The 17,952-nt window shown below is 46.7% G+C and overlaps 1 protein-coding gene across 13 annotated transcripts in view; it reads left to right on the forward strand.

Annotated features, from left to right (window-relative positions):
- The window catches only part of TBC1D1 (TBC1 domain family member 1), a 219,571-nt gene that overhangs the window by 130,883 nt on the left and 70,736 nt on the right, over positions 1 to 17,952 (forward strand). For 5 of the 13 annotated variants that reach the window (XR_014811898.1, NM_001444316.1, XM_084970780.1 and 2 more), the window contains 5 exon segments: positions 166 to 276; positions 4,894 to 5,022; positions 6,429 to 6,515; positions 7,870 to 8,150; positions 12,565 to 12,704. Coding sequence is in view for 12 of the 13 variants with exons in the window: in NM_001444316.1 (NP_001431245.1) it covers positions 166 to 276; positions 4,894 to 5,022; positions 6,429 to 6,515; positions 7,870 to 8,150; positions 12,565 to 12,704 (748 nt within the window). In the remaining variant the exon portion in view is untranslated. 13 annotated transcript variants of the gene reach the window in all.

Raw genomic sequence — 17,952 nt, forward strand, 5'->3', positions numbered from 1 at the left:
TAAAAAATTATCTCCACTTTTAGGATCTTTGGTGCCCCCTAGTGAGATGATTGGGTAAGAACACTAGCTGGTGAATGGAAGCTGTAAGCATTTTCAAAGGGATGGTTTACCAGTTTTGGTGACTGTTAAAAATTAATGTTATATATTCTTTTTTTTTTCTTTAAGAAATTGAGACCAAGAAATGAGCAGCGAGAGAATGAATTGATTATTTCTTTCTTGAGATGTTTATATGAAGAGAAACAAAAAGTTCATGTCCATATTGGGGAGATAAAGCAGGTATGGCATTTTTCTGTCTTAAAATTTTACCAGGACACTGTGTGAAACAGAGTTTTGAGGATTTTCTGGAGCTTTGAACCCTCTTTTTCTCCCGTTATTTTATTTCCACTTTTTACACCTGTAGAGAAGATTGGGGAATATTTAGACTGTGCTTGGGAAGGTGAGGAAAGTTTGTGTGCATTGCCGTGAGGCACGGTGTCGCTCTGACCGGGGGACTGGTGTGGAGCGTAAAGGACGAAGTTTACGAGCAGATGCTACCAAGACAAGTTACTTGACCTGCATGAGTTAGTAATGTCTGTTACTTATCCTCATCTTTCACCCTGATGAAATGGGAGTGACATTGGACAGCTGCCTTTAGAATTACATAAGATGCCTGGAAGTTCTGTGTAAAGAAAACGCAGTGTGAACAGAAGATAAGCACTACTGACAAATCACATATAGCGTTAGCCTGGTTTATGGGCTGTTCAGATATAGAGCTTCCATTAATTCCACTTTGCATGTTGGCAGTAGTGTCAGCTCCCATCCTCTCTGTTCACAGCTTGGTTTAGCATTTCTGTGCAAGGGGTGTTGTGTCAGAGGCTGGGGCTGCCTGCAGGTCTCTGTTGTTGAAGAGCTTTGAGGTTGGGATTCAGTAAACATGGGGCAAAGGACCATTTTCCTACCACTTTTGGACTCTGTGTAAGTCAATTCGTGACAATCACCATAGCTTCTGAATGCGTGTTTGATATGTAAGTTACTGTTAGGCCAGAAAACTTAGAGAAAAATCGGTGAAGGATGTTCAAAATGATCTTTAATTTCCAAAAAAGTATATTGTCTTTTTCTTTTTTTAAAAAAAGAACTCTTCCTGAGTGCTTGTTCTAAAGACACTTTAATGCTCAGTGCTCTTTTCCCTGTAAACAGCCTCTGCTTTTCCGGTAACCTGACTGGGATGCAGTTTCACCTGGTGCACACACAGCAGCGTACCCCGCTTGATCTCTGCCTCCCAGTGGGCTTTGGCAATTGTGCACTTTTCCTGAGCTCCTGGTCACGTACCGTGGCCAGCATTGTTTTTCATGTCATCGGCCAGCTGTAGGGCCCCTCAGCTGTGACCCTGCTATCAGTGCCCTGTGGCTTTGGCCTTTGTGTGGATGTCCCTCCCTTCCCAGCTGGTCACTTTAAGATAACGTGCAAGCCCTGTGCAGCTTCTGTTCACTTTTGGACGGACCCCCGCGGTCTGAGTGTTCAGTTCATTCTCTAGTTCACTCTTCAGCCAATTTCTTTTCCGTTTCTTTTTCTGATATCCTTTCCTTTGTCTCTTGTGCCACCGATGGTTTTTCTGTGTTCTGATTTTCTTTTTCCTGAGTCAGTCTGTCTTGTTTAACAGGAAATTGATAATTTTCAAGTACTTTGTAACTGTTAGAAAGCAGAATGAAGCATTTATGGTGGATGGAAAGTTCTGACCCAAGTGCAGTCTCATTGTTCTGGAACAGGGTAGTGTCTTAATGATTTGAGCATAGAGTACTACACTGGAGAAGTAGATTTAATTATATTTTCATTTGGAAACAGAGGATTTAATGTCAAGGAGATCAAGCCTCACAAAGTGGAACTGGTGTCTGAGCATCCTTTCACTCGAGGTTTCTAAACATTCTGTCACTCAGGAGGGCTGTGTCTTTGCCTGCAAAGAAGTTCCTCTGATCCCCAGATGTGTTCGGGTGTCCCTCAGACCCGACGCTTTCTTGGGCTCTGAGTACAGCTTTTCCGAGCAGCAGCTGCTGTGCAGATTGATCCCATGAACTTTTGAGAGTCATTTACAGGTTCTTGCTCTCACTTTCTCTTACCAGATACCACATGGATTTCATTACCTTCTTGTTACTCCGAAAAATGCCTGTAACCTTTGAAAATGTGTTATGACTTGGCCTAAAGAGAGGTAGAACTGTGGCCTGTGTCCACCAACCTTCAAAGGCAGGCAGAGGACAATGAGCACAGTCTCAGAGCGGTGCTTCTCAGTGCTGTGGGGCCGCCACGCTGTGTGCGCTTTTCAGACTAACATGTTAGCGTTGGATAGCTGTTAGAGGAATCATTTCATAAAGCAGAAAACAACTGAATGAATCCTTTGATTGTATGCGGAAGGAGGCAGTTTAGGCAAAGATCTATAAAGTCGAGAGGGTATTAGGTTTTAATCAATGGATATATCATTTCTACTTGTATTCACTGAGCTGGTACAAAAATTAATTAACAGCTACCACTGAGTGAATGTTTGCCATGTACTAGATAGAGTTTTAAGTCTTTATGTGAATTAGCCATTTTTTTCCCCTACAACAGCTCTTTTGCAGTAGGTGTAATACTCATGTTAGAGACAAGGGCATGGGGAACAGAGGGCAAGTCGTTTGCTAGGCAGTGTTGAGCCCGTGTGTCTGAGGTCCAAAGACATTATCTTAATCATGTGTCCTTTAGGAGTGTAACCAACAACGTTTAATGTTACAGAAGTACTCAGCAATTTGCCTGAGTGCATTATCCAGTAGATAAGTTTTTCTTTTTTCCTGACATTTTATCACGAAAATTTCAAACATACAAACAAGCGCACAGCACTCCTACGCCCACCATCTGGAGGAAACCATTTTTTTTTTAATGTTTTGTTAATATTTATTTTTTATTTATTTATTTATTTTTTAATAAATTTTTTTATTTTCCCACTGTACATCAAGGGGGTTAGGTTATCCTTACATGTATACATTACAATTACATTTTTTCCCCCACCCTTTGTTCTGTTGCAACATGAGTATCTAGACAAAGTTCTCAATGCTACTCAGCAGGATCTCCTTGTAAATCTATTCTAAGTTGTGTCTGATAAGCCCAAGCTCCTGATCCCTCCCACTCCCATCAGGCAGCCACAAATCTTTTCTCCAAGTCCATGATTTTCTTTTCTGAGGAGATGTTCATTTGTGCTGGATATTAGATTCCAGTTATAAGTGATATCATATGGTATTTGCCTTTGTCTTTCTGGCTCATTTCACTCAGGATGAGATTCTCTAGTTCCATCCATGTTGCTGCAAATGGCATTATGTCATCCTTTTTTATGGCTGAGTAGTATTCCATTGTGTATATATACCACATCTTCTGAATCCAATCATCTGTCGATGGACATTTGGGTTGTTTTCCATGTCCTGGCTATTGTGAATAGTGCTGCAGTGAACATGCGGGTGCATGTGTCTCTTTTAAGTAGAGTTTTGTCCGGATAGATGCCCAAGTGGAGGAAACCATTTTTAACATTTTGTTATGTTTGCTTTCCTGTGTGTGTATCCTTATTTTGATGCCTTTCAAGGTAAGTTTCTGTACTAGCATTCTTCTTTTTTTTTTTTGCATTTTCTAGGGCTGCACCCACGGCCTATGGAGGTTCCCAGGCTAGGGGTCTGATCGGAGCTGTAGCTGCTGGCCTTCGCCAGAGCCACAGCGATGCAGGATCCGAGCCGCGTCTGCAACCTACACCACAGCTCTCGGCAACGCCGGATCCTTAACCCACTGAGCAAGGCCAGGGATCAAACCTGCAACCTCATGGTTCCTAGTCGGATTTGTTAACCACTGAGCCACGACGAGAACTCCATGTACTAGTCTTCTTGATCCCTGAACCCTTTAGTATGTGTATCAATACCTAGAATTTAGTATTTGTTTACAATTTTTTGGAGATAAGATTTACACATAGTAAGCTGCACAGATCTCGAGCGTACCATTTGTTGAGTTTGGAGGATTTTGTACATTCAGGTAGCCCACATCCCTGTCAAGATACAGGATATCTCCATCATGCCCGCAGGTACCCCCACAGCAGTCCTCACTCCCTCCCTCCCCCAGGCAACCACTGTTTTTTTTTTTTTCCCACCATAGATTCGTTTTGCCTGTTTGGGAACTTTTTATAAGTAGAATCATACAGTATCTTCTCTTTTGGTTCAGGCTTCTTTCACTTAGCAGAATGTTTTTGATATTCATCCTTGTTGTTGCATAAATCATTAATATGTTCCTTTTCATTCCATTGTGTCACAAGTATGGTTGATTTCTCCATTCCCCTTGTGACGGACACCTATGCTATTTCCAGGTGCTGGTTATTGTGAAAAGGCTGCCGGTGGATGGGTTGTGACACCCCTGGATGGTGGGTTCTGAACTGGGAACCCAGAGTGTGTTGTTCCTTTCCTTTGAAAAGCTAATGGTAGTTGCCTTTGTACCACAAGCTGTGCCTGATGCTTTTAGATGCTTTACCTGCTATGCTCACCCCACAGCACTGTTCTTACATCTTGAGGTCGGTCTCAGTTCACAGGAGAGGAAGTTGTGGCTCAGAGAAAGCAGCTTGCACAAGGCCGCGGCTAGTGAGTGACTGTCTCTGATCCAGCCACAGAGCCCGAGCTCTAAACTGCTTTGTTAACGGATTGGTTTCTAAGCACATTTCTTCATTTCTTTTGGAGGAGACAGAGTCGGTCTTTGAGGCAAATGTATTTCTTAGACTTGCAGTCCTGTTGCCAAGGAGCAGCTGAGAAGAAGTCACAGAAAGAATATGACCTGGGGTCAAGAAGATGCATCCTAGAGGTTTTTCAGTCCTTTAAAAAGGAAGGAGGCCTATGTGACTTAACTTTCCATTGTTCCACTTTTTAGGCATCACAGATTGCAGCGGAGAATATTGGAAGCGAGTTACCACCCAGTGCCACTCGGTTTAGACTAGATATGCTGAAAAACAAAGCAAAGAGATCTTTAACGGAGTCTTTAGAAAGTATTTTGTCCCGGGTAAGTGGTATGATTCGTCCTAATTTAAGTTGACTCACGTTTTGAGAGAACATGAGATTCAGTTCTTTGCTTTTACTCCAACAGGGTTCATTGTAAAGTATAGGAGGGTAAAACCTTTTTAATGTCTTCTTAGTCTTAGAAAATTGTTCCCTTTAAAGTTCAGTTTTTACCTTGGTCTGGGTTTTTAAAAATCATTATTGGAGTTCCCTGGTGGCTTAGAGGCTAAAGGAGCTGGCGTTATTACTGCTGTAGCTCGGGTTGCTGCTCTGGCACAGGTTTGATCCCTGGCATGGGAACCTCTGCATGCCAAGGGCATGGCCAAAAAAATAATCACTCTTTTGTGTTGTATTATATCCCATGGAGTTTCCCAAAAGAATGTTGTTTGTGGGGCAGCCCCTATAAAGAGCATGGATCAGATACATCAAAGTGTGGGTTCCATTCTCCCTGGTGTCACTAGGTACAACTTAAAAATTGTTGTTCTCAGCTTCTGTTGCTGATGTCTCAAATTGCCTGTAGCAGGATCTGCAAACTGTGGCTCTTGGGCCAGATACCAGTCACTTTTTGTTTTTGTAAATAAAGTTTTGTTAGAACACAGTCACATCAGTTCATTCGCCTTTTGTCTAAGGCTGCTTTTCTACAGAGTCAAGTAGTTGGCCCACAGAGCGTAAGAGGTTTATTATCTGGCCCTTTACAGAAGAAGTTTGTGGCCTGCAGCTCTACAGGAAAAATAAAATGTGCATCTGTACCAATCTGGAAGTTCTTAAAGAAATTCCTATCACCCCCTACTTACCTACTCCCCCCTCCCATGAGTGTAAACACCCCTGACGATGGCACTTCTAAGAAGTAGATGTTTGATTTTCTCTCAAAGTTCCACACCTTTCAAGAGTTTACAATATCTTCTTTTATTTCTTTTTTATTTCATGAACTACTTCATTTGAAACAAGCTTTATTTTTTTGGTGAAAGTTAAATTTTATTTTGTGTGAAGATGTTTCTGAGAGTCTTACAGCATCCTTACAGATAATTAAAGACAGTTCATTTACAGAACTGGCGCTGGGGTGGGGCTGCCTCTGTCTCCCAGACGGAGAGCTTGGGGTTGGCGTGTGGCGGGCTGGAGGCGAGGGTTGTGGAGCGCATGCCCTCCGGCACTTGCTTTGCTTTGGAGACGCGTTGTCTCTTCCCTTGCCCACCATCCCTGCCAAATGATGAGCCCACCAGGTGCTTTGGAGCATTTAGGTTGGTTTAAAAAATAGAAAAAAGTCGGGAACGTTGATTGTCTCATATGTGTGCAGCAGCGTTTCTCAGTAGATGCATTTTTCCTGAGCTTATTGAAATAGACCAGACTGCTTCTAGCGGATGCCTTTGCAAACGCCTCAGGGGTCATAACTCGACTGCTTTTCTTTCGTAGGGTAATAAAGCCAGAGGCCTCCAGGAGCACTCCACCAGCCTGGATCTGGACAGCTCCGTGTCTAGCACATTAAGTAGCACCAGCAAAGTAAGCACATTTCTCTTTATCTGACAACCCTGCAGAAACCAGCAAATGGGTCTTACTCATCTCCTAGGTACAGGGCCTATCAGAGGACAGCAGAGCTCTCCTAACCTGCAGCTGCGAGAAGTTTGGTGCTTCCGGACTTCATGGTGCAGGTGGAGGGCTGGGTGTGCAGTTCTGCTCCAACAACAAAATCGTGTCCTCCCAGGCAGATGGTCATGCTCTAAGATGCTGAGACCTAAGTCATCACAAAACCATCAGTGGATTTTTTGAAGTGGATTTTGCAATGAAATCTAAGTGAAATATTAAGAATAATTCAAATTGTGACCACCTCAAAAGTGGGTTTGTGAGTTCTGAGCAGTGTGCAGCTCACACTCCTGAAACTAGCTTTATTCTCTGGTTGGCTCTGTGATTATAATTAAACATCACTGTTTTATAAATAAATAGCCAAGCCTCACCCCTCACGTCTGCCACGAAGCATAGCTTTGTGATAATGAGCAAGCCAGCGGTCCTCTTTGGTAACAAGCCTGTGTCTGTGTCCTAGTTTTCATCTCTTGCTTTCTAAACATACCAAGCATATTTCAAACGGGTTAGTTCAACTTTTTAACCACCAGAAGAGTGGATTTCGGGTTTTGTGCTGGGGAGCACAGAGGTCAGCTTTCCCTCTGTGACCGGACCAGAGTGTCCCGGGATGGAAGAGAGAGGGATGGCCAGCTCCCGAGGAATGGCTTCCTTCACCACAGGGAGAGAAGTTCTTCTGTCTCCCCGCAGGCCTGTGGCTTTCCAAGTGTTTTAGGCCATAACCAACAGTGATTTACACATTCACCATTGCAGAATGGTTCACCAACATACATTTACACTCCCACATGAAATTGAAAGTTCACAAAACAATATTTACAGTTAAGTATTGTGTCCTTAACCCACCGAGTGAGGCCAGGGATCAGACCCGAATCCTCATGGATCCTAGTTGGGTTTGTAACCCGCTGAGCCGCAGTGAGAACTCCCTGTGGTGTGGGTTTGATCCCTGGCCCAGGAAATTGCACGTGCCACAGCCTCAGCCAAAATTTTTTTTTCCCCCAGAAAGATCTATTTCAGCTTTGCTTTAGGACCGTTCCGTGTTATAATTGACGTCCTTCACATTTGCACTTGGGCACTTTCCCATGTCCCGCACACCAGGATCTTGTCTCCGATGAGCAGGCATTTACAAGGCCTTTTCCCCTTACGCTTCTGGTGGCCTCTCGATGGCCTTCGAATCAGATGCGCCCACATACTGCGATGTTTTCCTGCGGCTGGAATGAGAGACTGGTGAGTCCCCCAAGCGCCCCATGATGCGTCTGATCTGCTGTCTGTCTGCTGCCAGGAGCCGTGTGTGTGTGAAAAGGAGGCCCTGCCCGTCTCCGAGAGCGCCTTCCGGCTCCTCGGCTCCTCGGACGACCTGTCCAGTGACCCGGAGGGCCAGCCCGCGGAGGAGCCGGCCCTGCCCTCGCCGCAGCAGGGCTTCCGGAGGCGAGCCAACACCCTGAGTCACGTGCCCGCGGAGTGCCCGGAGCCCCCGGAGCCCGCCCGCGCCTCTCCAGGGCCCTCGCAGAGGAAGCTTGTGAGGTACCACTCAGTGAGCACAGAGACGCCTCACGAACGAAAGTAAGATTTGTTTAAGCTGTCGATTGCTTGTGTAGGTGGCCGGGGCAGGTCTGTGATGGACCAGGTATGTGCGTCCCAGGCGTGTTGATTGGGTGAAAGAGGAAGCCGAGTCAGCTGTCACTGTGGGCTTAAAAAGGGGAAATTGGAGGCAGGGACGCATCCCTCCCACCTTCCTCCCTTGGGAAACACGTGGATGTGCGAGATGCTTGTCATTTCTTCACGTGCAGAGACCGTGAGGAAGCAGGCGAAGCAGCAGAAATGGCCCGTCACATGCATAAGGGTCACTCCGGCCACAGTGAGGGGCAGCCCTGATTGTGGGGAAAGTGGCGACGGGCCAGCAGGTGAACGGGCCTCTCGGAGACCTGGGCCAGAGATGCGGAGATGGGTCCCTGGCAGAGCACGAGGCAGCGGGGTTCTGTCCCCGCTCCGTCCCCACCCAGCCAGGACCTGAGCAAAGTTGCCTGACTTCACTGTATGACTCAGTGGGATCAGATGGTCTTGAGATCTTCAGTGTGAAAATTCTAGATTCTTCTAACAAGATTTGCGAGTTTTAATAATTGGGCCCTAGTGAGCAGTTGGGGTTTCCTGCTTATAGAGATGGGTAGGCAGTCCAGGAGCTGTTCTCCCATTCCCTTGTAGGGACCCTCAGCAGTTAATTTGACAAGTGTAGAAACCGTGAATGACACAGAGGTATCTTTAAAAATCACTTTAGGAGTTCCCACTGTGGTGCAGCGGGTTAGGAATCTGACTACAGCGTCTCAGATCACTGCAGAGGCACAGGTTCAGTCCTTGGCCCGGCGAGGCAGGTTAAAGGGTCTTATAGTGCTGCCACTCGCAGCACGGGTTGCAGCTGTGGCTCAGATTCAGTCCCTGGCCTGGGAAATTCCATGTGCTGAGGGTGCTGCCATAAAAAAAAAAAAAAAAAAAAAATCCCTTTAAAAATCTTTAAAAACTGTGTGCAGCTGCCACCTCCTGCCTCTGACTAGGGACAGCAGAAGCCAGGGTGTGTGTCCTGGTGCAGGCCTGCACAGACGCAGGAGTGTCCACAGTCTTAGTGGTGCGGGAGAGCCTCCCCGCTCTGTCCCCGCCACCTTCTTTGCAATTCTGCTGGATAACTGGGATCCCAAAGCAGGACATGCTTCAGCAGCTAGTGTTCAGTTGTGTGGTGTTTTACAGACAAGCATAATTTGAGGCTTTATGTGTTCTCATCATGTGTCTTAAAACCCTGTGCCTGCACTTCTTTATTCTGCCTCTTCGCTGTGCTCAGCCCTCTCTTCCCAGCATTTGAGTGATGATGGGAACCTTCCTGTCTGGAGACTCCTAGTCCTCTGGCTAAGCCCTGCTGTTTCATGCAAGCCAGAGGTGGTAGGAAGCTGGAATCCCTGACGGTCCATTTCCCCCTCCCCCGAAGGCTCATGCGAGGCGTGGGTGATGAGGGGGACGCGGAACTGTCCCCCCCCACTTCTCCAGCATTCCTCATTTGCTTTGCGTCCCCCTCATGAATTCTCTGCTCACTTACGCACAGGAAATGAGACTTCGACATTCAGGCAGGGTATTGTTCATTTTAAAGAGAGCTGTATTTTTAAAACTCTGGATTTTGTTTTGCTTTCCTTCGCTTTTGTTTTAATTAAAAAAATTTCTGTTCCCTGCCAGGTCCCATAAAGGAAGTAGAGCAAACGGGTCTCTTGGGCTCATAGACACATGATCAAGAGGGACCTTTCTCTTTACTGCCTTTGCCAGTGGGCAGCGGGGTGCAGAGGAGGAGAGCACCCCTAACTCTGACAGCTCCTTTGCTGCCCAGACGCCCGTTTTCACATGTGTCCTCTGCATCTCCTGCCTGGCTCCCTCCCTTCTCCCTCTAATCCCTGCCTTCTCTCTAATTGCTGTTTAGTGGGGATCGTCCACCTGTTGGCGAGTGTAAAAGTCCCTCAGGTCAGTCTTCAGCTCCTGCTCCTCCACCTCGGCTTAACCCCTCCGCCTCCTCGCCCAATTTTTTTAAGTACCTCAAACATAACTCAAGTGGAGAACAGAGTGGGGATGCTGTGCCAAAGAGGTGAGCCAGCCACCTGCATGGCCAAGTTCAATGTCGTTCGTCTTCCTGGGACGCTCACACAGAGGGTGTGCTGAATGTCCGTGCAAGGGCCCGGGGCCACCGCTTGTCTGCGTATGTGTGTCTGGCTTTGGTTTTATTATTTTCAGTCCATCATTGCAATCTTCTTAATTGTGCTGTTGATTAATTTCCGCAAAATCATTATGAGAACAGTCTTGAAAGCAAGATTTTTTTATATACTTATTTTCATTTCCCCCTGACCAAGTACACACACTCACTCACACTCAGCAACTATGCTCGATCATATGCATGGCAATTTGTGCCAATCAGAAACCCCCTCATTAATTTCGGAAAATTATTTCCCCAGTCTGGAAGGAAAGAGTCATTTTGGATGATGGACTGATTTTTTTTAATTGTTGTTGTTTTTGTTTTATTCTGCTAAGAAGGCTTAACATGAGACCTGTTCTCTTCACAAATGTTTGTTAATGTGTTCACAGTGTTACTAACCCTGGGCACAGTGCTGTTAGCTGTGGGGACAGGGTTGTACAGCAGATCCTTAGAATGTATTCCTCTTGCATAACTGAATGGGCTGATGTTAATTCATTCATTGATTCCATTCATTCAAAATAGAATTTTTTTGACTGAAAATGAACATTGTCTCATTTGTAAATATTTAAAATTTCTTACCTGCTTTAATTTTCTTGGCATTAGAACTATGAAAATGTTCCTTTTACTTTGAAGCTTATGTTTTATACTTTGTGTGTTTGTGTTTCTTTATTCTAAACTCTTTTTTCAACCAAACTCTCAGCATCTCCTACCGTAATGCCCTGAGGAAAAAACTTCATTCTTCTTCCTCTGTGCCAAATTTTCTAAAATTTCTGGCTCCTGTAGATGAAAATAACACCTCTGACTTTATGACCGCAAAAAGGTAGGGTTTAATTTAGATCTGTCAAGTCTGGGTAGAAGTGTTGATTGTTAGACCTACTGGGGTTTTTCAGCTGTTCTTTTTGCCATTTGAAAACTCGTTTTCACGAGATCTGTTGTATCTTCTTTCTTATACTTTTTTCTTACTGAATGCGATTTTGAAAAATGAGTCAACCTGTTATCCAGTTTTGACTGGGATTAGTTTATTAATGTTGTCGTTTTTAGCAAATTAAAGAAAGTCTTATTGAAAAACTTATGGTGGGAGTTCCTGTCGTGGCGTGGTGGTTAATGAATCCGACTAGGAACCATGAGGTGGCGGGTTCGATCCTTAGCCTTGCTCAGCGGGTTGAGGATCCGGCGTTGCTGTGAGCTGTGGTGTAGGTCACAGATGCGGCTCAGATCCCACGTTGCTGTGGCTCTGGTGTAGGCTGGCAGCTGCAGCTCCGATTAGACCCCTAGCCTGGGAACTTCCATGTGCCGCGGGAGCAGCCCTAGAAAAGGCAAAAAGACAAAAAAACAAAAAACAAACAAACAAAAAACCTTATGGTCTCTGGAGGAGACAGTTTGGGGGGTGGGGGGATGTGCTTGGGTTATGGGATGGAAATCCTGTGAAAATGGATTGTTATGATCATTATACAACTACAGATGTGATAAATTCATTTGAGTGATAAAAAAAATAATAATACAAAAAAAAAACCTTGTAAAAAAAATAAAGTCTTAGTGTTTCTGGGTAGTGAGCATCTTTGGCTGTCAGTAAATCAGATGTCTAATCTGTAAGTTCTGGTGATTGATTAGTTGTGGGTATGTCCTCAGGTGTAGGTTACAAGAGCTCTAGTGAATAGGGAGAGAATTAGTGATTGGGATTGTATTTATGTATACTGAAGAATATGCTGTTTTGTAGTTTAAATAAAACATGCAGATGTTAAAACAGTCATCATTAGCAAGTGACTGCATGGTTACTGCACTTGCTGGTTCTGTGTAATTTAACTTTTTTGTATTTTGTTTTTGTGGTGATCCTTGGAGCTACAGGCCTCTGCCAAGAAAATCTCCCCACACACAGACTAGGGGGCATTGTGGCCCTGATGACAGCGCCCCCTTTAGGCAGGTTCTCTTTTCTGAAGTGGCCCCGGGAGAGGCCCAGTGGAAGCCAAGATCTGTAGAGCATTTTTCTTAATATCTTTTATGATAGAAATAAATTAAGGACATGTAACCTTACTCTTTTTTTTTTTATCATAAAAAGCACCCTACAAGAAAGCAGTCCAGTAGGAGTGTTGCCCCACTGCAAGCTTGATTTGACCAAGTCTGTTTTTATCTAGTTATGTTTGCTTGTACCAAGATGATTTATAATTTAGTGCTTTGTTAAAAAGACAACAAAAAGTCAAGCTAAAATACCTGTTTCTATCTCCCACCAGTCACAAATAATTTGTCTTGTAATTTTAGGGACTTTGAATCTAAAGCCAACCATCTCGGTGACTCCCCTGGGACCCCGGTAAAGACACGGAGACACTCGTGGAGACAGCAGATCTTCCTCCGAGTGGCCACCCCACAGAAAGCCTGTGATTCCTCTGGCAGATACGAAGGTGAGGCCCACCCCTGACGGAAAACTAGATTCTTGCGCAAGTTCCATCTGTAGCAAAAGTGCATTTGGTGGAAGAAGAGGGGAAATGAGTTTTTTTTTTGTTTGTTTGTTTGGTTTTTTTTGCCATTTCTAGGGCCACACCCGCAGCATATGTAGGTTCCCAGGCTAGGGGTCCAATCAGAGCCATAGCTGCCAGCCTACACCAGAGCCACAGCAACGTGGGATCTGAGCCGCATCTGTGACCTACACCACAGCTCATGGCAACGCCAGATCCTTAACCCGCTGAGCAAGGCCAGGAATCCAACCCGCATCCTCATGGGTACTAGTTAAGTTCGTAACCTTCTGAATCACAATGGGAACTCTGGAAACACATTAAATTACACATGTGAGACCTGAAGACATATCCGATGTAAAGTGGTAACGTTATTTTTGTTGCCTTTACTGAGGTTGGAGCTCTGGTGTTTATTTAGCTTCCTATACCGATGTTCCCCAGCAGGAACGATATAAAGGAGTGCTGCTGGATTTATAAATTCAGTAAGATTTAAAAAAAAAATTTTAGTAAATGGAATTATTTCAGTTTGTCTCAATTAAGAAAGTTTTGTTTTAAAGATTTCATTTTTATGTTATAGATTGCCTGCTAGTATCCAACAGCCATGTTTTGTAGTAACCCAGCTCTTCTTAAACTTCTTTTAAAATTCTAGGCCAGAGAGGTCTGCTAAGGTAGTGGCTGTAAAAACACCAGGCTTGTTAAACACACAGCTCCTGATGGGAACTCTGGCCTTTGGGGAAACTCTGGCACCTGCAGGCCCACCCCCAGGCCCCTCTGTGCCTGTGTCTGGAAGTGTAGTGAGTTTCCAGATGGACACAGCTGTCTGTCTCCCAGTCGGCGTTTGAAGGGCCTGAGTTAGAAGGGTAGCGCGTGCTGATGAGTGCTTGCTTCTCTGGAGAGCCCCCCAAGGTAGAGTGGGTGAGGAGAGGAAGCAGGAAGAATGCCACAGTTGGTGTCTTGAGTTCTTTTTTTCCAAGGCAAGGCAGGAAACTTTTCAATTGGGTTTGTCTGGAAATATTGTAAGAAATGAATATTTAGCTCCAAATTGTATTCTCATCAATGACGTCTGCAGTTGACAGGGTTCTGTGGTGACCTCTGGGCCCTCTGACACGGCTGGGTGAAGGCTTTGGGGACGAGGTGGGATATTGGTTGTTGCTGCAGAGGTCAGAGCACTGAGCAGGCCCCGCCAGCTCCCTGCATGCTGGGCATCGTGGTTTCTAGGCCGCTGGGCACAGAGCGCTTGCTGGGGTCCATCCTCCCGCGCGGAGCGACACTCCTAGTGTTCAAGAGCACCCCAGCGCCTCTTGTCAGGGCTCCCAGGATCACCTGCTTGTTTGCAGGAAAGCGGGGAGCTGGCCTATTCACTGTGGGAGGGTCTGAGGTGGTCAAGAAGGTGAACTTAGGGAGAGCATTTAGAACTCAGGGGAACCTCCTCCGTAAGCAGGGGCAGAGGCCTGCGTTCAAGTCCCAGATCTCCCCCTTCGGAGCTGTGATCTGGAACAAGCTAATTCCTCACCTGGGATATAGGGTTAATCATGCCGCACTGATTAGGGTACGGGAACATGATGTTTTTACTGACATTTTATTTTATTTTTATTTATTTATTTTATTTTATTTTATTTTATTTTTTTAATTTTCCCACTGTACAGCAAGGGGGTCAGGTTATCCTTGCATGTATACATTACCATTACAGTTTTTCCCCCAGCCTTTCTTCTGTTGCAACATGAGTATCTAGACATAGTTCTCAATGCTATTCAGCAGGATCTCCTTGTAAATCTATTCTAGGTTGTGTCTGATAAGCCCAAGCTCCCGATCCCTCCCACTCCCTCCCCCTCCCATCAGGCAACCACAAGTCTCTTCTCCAAGTCCATGATTTTCTTTTCTGAGGAGATGTTCATTTGTGCTGAATATTAGATTCCAGTTATAAGTGATATCATATGGTATTTGTCTTTGTCTTTCTGGCTCATTTCACTCAGTATGAGATTCTCTAGTTCCATCCATGTTGCTGCAAATGGCATTATTTACTGACATTTTATTTAAATGTGGACAGATTTCATAAGATTCAAGAGAAAATTAGGGATGCAAATGTTTCTAGTATAAAGTCACCTCCCATGTGTGAAAGTCCCTCTGGTTCCCCCCACCGGAAACCTTTCTGGCCTCGGCACCTCCACAGGGGGGCGCTGTGGAGCAGAGCTTGGCTGCTCCATCCAGTGCTGGAGCCCCTGGGGAGCTGCTGTGCTGAGAGGCCCGGGCTGGCGGGATGGCCGTGTGCTCTTCCTTGGCTGCCGTGGAGAGTCCACCTACTGCAGGGGACTCTTCCTCCCAGGTCCTGGCAGTGCCCGGTTGAGGGTGGGGGCACAGGATAGGAAGGAGGGAGGCCCAGGAAGGGGCACACACAGAGCTGAGCTGTGATTTGTGATAGAGGCAACAGAACAGCAATAGCACCAGAAGTGGAGTTTCACTCTTGGACAGCAGGGCTGCCGTGTCACGGTGCCACACTGCATGGGGACTTGTGGAGGGTGAAGTGCTGTGTGGTGTCTTTAATGTATTCATACATGTCACGTGTAATGATAACATTTTTAAAACGGTGGCTGGGAGCGTGTTAAGGGCTGGGGCTGACTCTGAAGCAGCCTGTTGCCTCCTAGAGCAGCTCTGTGGTTTCAGATGTGCTTCCTTCCATTGAGCCCAGCCCTGTCTGCCTGTGTTTCCCTCCCCGGGTTCCTTCTGGCCTCGGAGCCGTGCAGCGCACGCTTGCTTACCCTTCCTGGTCCTTAGAGGACAGCGGGTCCCACAGGCGCTTCTTCCTCTAAGGCTCTTCTCCGGGCTCGTTGCCCTCGTTCCTTCGTCCTGGCACGGCTTTCTGTTGAGTCTCTTCTAGTCAAAGTCCTGTCCTCTGAGTGTCCTTGGTCCCCGTGGGACCCACAGCCCAATCTTCGTCTCTTCCTTCCACGAGTGGCTGCTCTTCTCTGGATGCAGGTCACCTTCATAAACTGTCTCTGCTTTAGGTAATTAACTCACATTCCTGGCTCTTAGCGGATCTTGTCCTTTGGGGCACGACCTGTTATTTCAAAGTTGGACTGATTCCTAGCTTCACTTGAGAAAGGCTTTTTAAGGTTTTTATCTAGTTTGTACCCGTGAAGTGTTATATCATCAGCCAGTCCTTTGGGGGCGGTTTTGAACTTGATTCTGGTGATGAGCTGTGTAAAGCTGATGCGCTCTGCCCTCTGCATCTCTAAGTGATTGATTAAGTGCTGAGCACAGCAGGCCTGTGTGGGTGCTGCTCCTGCCCTTCCTCCTCCACAGATGTCACCGATTCTTCATGTCCCCAACTGCAGCTGCTGTCGGTTTTCCCACCATGTCCTGCAGGGGGGTGTCCTTAGGGAACCGATGCAGCACCACGTGATGCCACAGTGCAGCACCCACTGGGCCCCTTTGAGCAGGGCTTCTGCTGGGGCCCCCGGCTCTCACCACACTCTGGCTATGCCCTCCTGAGGCCTTTGCACCGGCTCTTCCCTCTGCCTGGAAGGCCCTTCCAGTGTCCCTGAGACTAACTCCCTCACCTGCTTTGCTGAAAACCACTTTTTTTTGGTCTTTTTAGGGCTGCACCCATAGCATATGGAGGTTCCCAGACTAGGGGTCCCATCGGAGCTACAGCTGCTGGCCGACGCCAAAGCCACAGCAACACAGGATCCGAGCCTCGTCTGTGATCTAAACCACAGCTCATGGCAACGCCGGATCCTTAACCCACTGAGCGAGACCAGGGATTGAACCCGCGTCCTCGTGAATGTCAGTTGGCTTCGTTAACCGCCACCACAGGAACTCTGGAAAACCACGTTCTCATTGCAGCCACACTGGCCACTCCATCCCAAGTCCCCCCTCTCCTTATCGTGACTTTTTCCATTGGATTGATCTCCTTGACACATCCTCTGTTTATTTGCGTGTTCATTATCTTTATCCTCAGGTTGCTGCAGTCCATACAGGCTTTATGACTTTGAAGGCGAGGCAAGTAAATTGCTGATTCTTAAAACCGAATGTTTATCCAGTGGTGATTTTTAACTCACTTCCTCCTCTTTCAGCTTGTGTCCGTTTTGCCCTTAGGGAATGAAGAAGTGCTGCCTGTGTTTTTAAATTATAGGTACTGGTGTATGGGAGAGGGAGGGAAGAGAAAATAAGAGCCTTTCCGACTCTGCGTTGGTGTCATCGTCATCCCTGACTGTGCCCGTCTCTCTGGCGGGTCCTGTACATGAGTTATTTCCTTTCAGGCCCGGTCAGCCTTATGAAGGTCAGCGTTTTTATGACACCTTTTTCACGGGTGAGGGAGCAGAGGCTTGGAGTGGCTGGAATTGCTCTTCCCAAACCCCAGGGCCAGCAGGTGGCAGGTGGGCCCGGAGCTCAGGTCGGTGCCCCGCAGCCCCGTGCTGAGCTGTGGGCGGCTGGACTGTGGCTGGCGCGCCCTGTGGGTGGGCCCGGGCCTGCCTCCTCCTCTGGATCACCTTCCCTCGGGTTCCCAGTCTGTCCCCGTGTCACCCTGCTGGCCAGGCAGCCACACGTTTCAGAGCGTTTTAAGACCCGACTTGCCCTCAGTTGACCGTCCTCCCTCCCTTGTTAGTGCCGGGCGGGGAGGTTGATTTTCTGACACGTCTCTGAATTTTCTTCTCCTGAATCAGGCATCTTCCTCCTCTGCCGCCGTCTGTTTCCCATCCTTAGGGTGCAGAGAACAGAGCCTTCCGCTGTGGTCTTGGGGCCCCTTGGGCCCGTGTGCTCGCTGCCCGCTCCCCTCCAGCTGTGAGGCCTCCAGACCCTCAGGCAGCCGAAGGCCCTGACATCCCGCAGAGTATGTGCTGCTGGCGATGCCTCAGGGCTGGGACCGCAGGCCGTCCAGGTGGCTGCAGCTGGTGGCTCTGGCTTGGGCGTGAGGGACATAAAAGTCTGCTTGTAAGGAGCACTCAGTGCCTTTTAAAATGTTTCAGATGCTCAGTGTGACTCTATGACTATTCTGCACTTATATTCTGACACGGCAACTCTCAGTTAGGTCTCACCTTTCTTCAAGCTGAAAAAGTGAGTAATATTTATGCTGCCCCATCCATTTTGTTCTGCTTGGAAAATACTAATAAAGCAAACATAATTTAAAAACCAGGATGTTTGCAGAGCAATAAGGATATAGGCGAAGGTGAAATAGAATTTTCTGTAATCTGGGGTC

The sequence above is a fragment of the Sus scrofa genome, chromosome 8 (assembly GCF_054392235.1).
Source record: "Sus scrofa isolate SSC_HxYL_T2T_F1_AM1 chromosome 8, Sscrofa_HxYL_maternal_Yorkshire_Landrace_v2.0, whole genome shotgun sequence".
Taxonomy (NCBI): Eukaryota; Metazoa; Chordata; class Mammalia; order Artiodactyla; family Suidae; genus Sus; species Sus scrofa.